The 3990-nt window shown below is 39.2% G+C and overlaps 1 protein-coding gene across 2 annotated transcripts in view; it reads right to left on the reverse strand.

Annotated features, from left to right (window-relative positions):
- Positions 1-3688, reverse strand: part of tctn2 (tectonic family member 2) — a 7162-nt gene extending 3474 nt beyond the window's left edge. The window contains exons 1-13 of one of the 2 annotated variants that reach the window (XM_020602488.1): positions 3506-3688; positions 3180-3293; positions 2352-2413; positions 2023-2224; positions 1832-1932; positions 1532-1731; positions 1316-1436; positions 1057-1210; positions 863-946; positions 652-774; positions 494-568; positions 282-380; positions 42-159 (exon numbers count right to left, since the gene is read on the reverse strand). In XM_020602488.1, the coding sequence (XP_020458144.1) occupies positions 42-159; positions 282-380; positions 494-568; positions 652-774; positions 863-946; positions 1057-1210; positions 1316-1436; positions 1532-1731; positions 1832-1932; positions 2023-2224; positions 2352-2413; positions 3180-3293; positions 3506-3605 (1553 nt within the window). In that variant the 5' untranslated portion in view covers positions 3606-3688. Of the gene's footprint in view, positions 1-41; positions 160-281; positions 381-493; positions 569-651; positions 775-862; positions 947-1056; positions 1211-1315; positions 1437-1531; positions 1732-1831; positions 1933-2022; positions 2225-2342; positions 2414-3179; positions 3294-3505 lie in introns of both variants that reach the window. The other variant, XM_020602487.1, reaches the window with a different exon arrangement.
- Positions 3689-3990: the final 302 nt, after the last annotated feature.

Below are 3990 nucleotides of genomic sequence, written 5' to 3' on the forward strand. Positions count from 1 at the left end.
TATACAGCAGATCAAACATGAACTCATGCTATGCTACTGACCTCAGGAGATTACACTGACTGAGATTCTGATGACTGACAGGTAGCAGACATCCTGATGTTGAATTCTCCCCAAACAGTACTGGCTTTTTCTCAGCAGTGGTACAGAGTCCATCACTCACTGTTAGCCAGATCAGAAAATGGTAATCCTTCAGTCAACTTATTTTGACTTCATTTATGTAATTCACTATTACACTATATGCTGCAAGCCAGTAATCAACAGCACGACTTAATGGGTTTTACCTGGTTTCCAAAGATTGATTGATGTCCTCTGTACTGAGCCTGTATTATTGGCGAAAGTGTCCATAATTCCAGTAATAACAGGCCTTCCCACCTGATAACCTATTATTTAAAATGTCTGTGTTACCCACCGTAACAGGTATTGTGAACTGTTTTCTAAAAACAATTGACTTCCACAGACATTCACAGGACAAATTATGTTATCTTATACTCACCTGGGTTCCCTGAGTTGGACTCACCCATGAATTCTCCATTTAGAAACACAGCAGAATACTTTGCAGTTAACATCACTGTGCAGGAAACAGGATATCAAAAATCTGCCCGCTTTGACTGGTGATAAGCCAAATAATGAGCAAGTGTTAAGGACACTTACCACTACCATTTAAGATGATAGTCCCAATGGTGCGTGTCAGTGTGATCCTTGTGATGCCATTTCCTTTCCAGTAGAACATGTAATCTAATGCTAAGGTCACATTCTCACATACCAAACTTTCATCTTCAGAGACATATTAACACATTCTTAAGGTTAACAGTCAATTTAAGTTGTTGTTATTTTAAGAAATAATACATTATAATCTCCTTACTTGAAGAGCCAGAAACATTTGTACTTGAAACAAACTGACTCATGTCAATGGCCACTTCATCAATTAGGTCTACTACAGCATTGCCTGTAATATATATAAAAAAAATTAAATAAGTAAAAATGAAAGACATGAATTCAAAGTACTACAGAACAGGTCAAAGCACTGCTACAATATGTTTAGAAGGTAAAACTTACCTCCTTGCCCATTCTTCACATTAATCATCAAATCTGTTGGTGGTGTCTGCAAGGGAGGTCCAGCTGGACAGGAGTGTAGCAAAGTTGAACAGACGACTTGGATATTTTTCAAAAATGCTACAGGTGCACCATTTACACACTGCCCGAGCACCTTCTGTGGAACATAAACACACAAGCCATTAGTTGTTCATGCTTTGGCAATGTAAAATATAACCTCAAAAGACTGTACTGACAATCAACACACAGTACACCAACTGACCTGCGGAATAGTGAAGTACTGGTCATTCAATGTAAAAATGGGACTTCCTTCATAATAAATACTAGCGGGCACTGGAGCTGACAAAACAGGCATTTGGAAGGACGGACCAGGCTTAGCTGTACTAAGCAAATGAAAGCACAAAAATAAATAATAACATGACAAAAAAACTAATAAATGAATCACAAAACAAAACAATCATATTAAAATATTTCTCACATTGTGTCTCCCTGGTAAAAAAGACCGAGATTTGGGTTGTTTTCAGGTGGTGAATTAACACATAAAAATGGAAACCAGTCAGGGGAGTTTTCAGAGGACTGCACAGAGCACTGATAGTGTGGAGGAGGGGAGACCTGTCCACCAAAGGGCCCTGGGATACAGTGGGACACAAACAGCTTCAGAGCTCCACTGGAACAGTCCTGACAGAGAGAAAGATAAATAAGCCATTGCTGATTAAGACATAGGAAAACACATTTGCCTAAAATGGACAGAAGAAATAAATGTCACTGATGTGAATACCTTATCACAGCAGCAGCGTGCATCACATTTTCTGAATGTGAGATCACAGGGACAAGAGCCCAGTGGTTGGTACACCTGATTTGGAATAACAGTTTGATTACCTGGAATGGATAGGAGATTTCTGTTTATTATAAATGTTGCACTCTTAGCATCAGGCCAATTATGATGAAATACAACTGTCACTGAATTACCAGATCCAGCATTAGCAGGAACCAACAGGGCATTTATCTTGGCCTGGATGAGCAGTGATGCCTGAGGTGTGTCTCCCAAACAGGCAGATACCTGAAGTGTCTCCAGGACACACAGTGGCTTTGCACAGCAGTCTGTGCCTGTCTCATTCTTACCACACAAATGCAGACTTTTATTGAGTTTCAGCTGAACCTGAACAGCAGTCTGGGGCACCCAAAGAAACAAAGGCATGAAATAAAAATGGATGTTCACATTATAATATCAGTTAATTGTAGGAGATTATGGCCTCTTATTTCAGCATTCATTGTAAAATAGACTTTACCTTTCCCACCTGTTGCGTTGTGAGCAACCACTGTGTTACCTCAGTGACACATGATGGAGAACTGAAGCTCCCTGTTAAAGAAAACAAGCCATCATCCATCCATCCATCCATTATCTGTACTGCTTATTCCTGAATCGGGTAAATGGGGGGGGGGGGCCCGGGGTGGGCTTGAAACCGAAACCTTCTTGCTGTGAGGTGACAGTGCTAACAACCTTGCCACTATGCCACCCAAACTAAGCATCACTAACCACCAAATCTGTCAAAATGACAAAAGACTACACAATCAAAATGAATCCACATCATTGCCTTCTGTCGCTCTTTTTAACCAGAGAATGTTACAGTATATTCTGGCAACTAAGATGAGCCTGCTTTGTGGTACTGAAAAACCTGAGCCCAAAAATAGCTGGATGAACCACTAATCTGTCATTTTCAGTGCAGTCTTATGTAGACTGCCATGCCCAACTACTTGTATAGTATGAGAAGAGTCAAACAATGGCAGAACTACTTCTGAAGTTCAAACTATTAGTTGGCAGTCTGCTTCCAAAAGGAGATTGAAATTGTTGAAGCTATGTGCTGTATTTTAGATGTTTTTAAGCATAAACATTACACTCCACTCCAAATGAACACTTGAAGTAACAGTAAAACAATGGAAAAGATGAATTGTTGCTTGATGTATTGCTGTTTTCTCAGTACTCGAATAAAATGTATCTATGCTGAATATTCAGAAACAATTCAAATAGAATGTATCTTTTGTTATTGCGTTATTGGGTGTTTATCTTATTAAAATATCACCCAAACATGTCGTGTCAGTTTATTGTGGTGCTCCTGGTGACTGACCTGTTGTATTGGATGGAGATACTGTCCTCAGATTCAAAGAGATGTCCGACGTGTTTCCAAGAAGAAATGCAGATACCGTCGGTCCAGTTACAGTGAGATAGGACGGCTGGAAAACTGTTGAATATAACACCCACATTAGTTAGCTGCATATCATTTTAGCTAATAAGATCGATTTAAAATGAATATAACTTATTTTGCAGCTGAGAGAACACTTATCTAGTGTTAGCTCTTTGCTAGTTTCCTGGCTAGTTAGCTGGGTATCCTAAGGTAACGTTAGCTAGTTTCATGTAAAACTGGATGAATTGTGCGTATTTAAGTTGTCTTACCAAGATTGTTTTGAGTGTGAGCCAAAGAAAAGAACAATAAAACGCATATGACCTGGCGTGTAATTGACAAGGCAAAGAATATATCCACTACGTTAGCCATTCAGATTACAAAGTCGACATATTTGTAAACTTTGTGATGTCTTGGCAACATCTTGTTCTGGGGAAACAGGAGAACCAAATTATTCTTTAATGAACAACAGCGACACCATCTAGTCTGGAGTGGTAGATATAGTTAAGTACAGTCTATCATAGCAAGATGGCTCATCACTACTGTGCAAGTTACAGCCAACACAGTGTTGACTGCTTTTATTTGAGAATTTTGTTTTTGTGTGGATGCTGTGAAGCATCCACACTATGCTCTTCTGTTCTTTATTTATTATTATTATTCTGGGATCTTCCACCCTTTTTTGGCACTTAACGAGTCCAGCATACTTTCAGCGATACAGGCCATTATATATGTGTATGTGTGTGTGTGTGTGTATATA

This window comes from Monopterus albus, unplaced genomic scaffold (genome assembly GCF_001952655.1).
Source record: "Monopterus albus unplaced genomic scaffold, M_albus_1.0 scaffold56.1, whole genome shotgun sequence".
In the NCBI taxonomy this organism is placed as follows: Eukaryota; Metazoa; Chordata; class Actinopteri; order Synbranchiformes; family Synbranchidae; genus Monopterus; species Monopterus albus.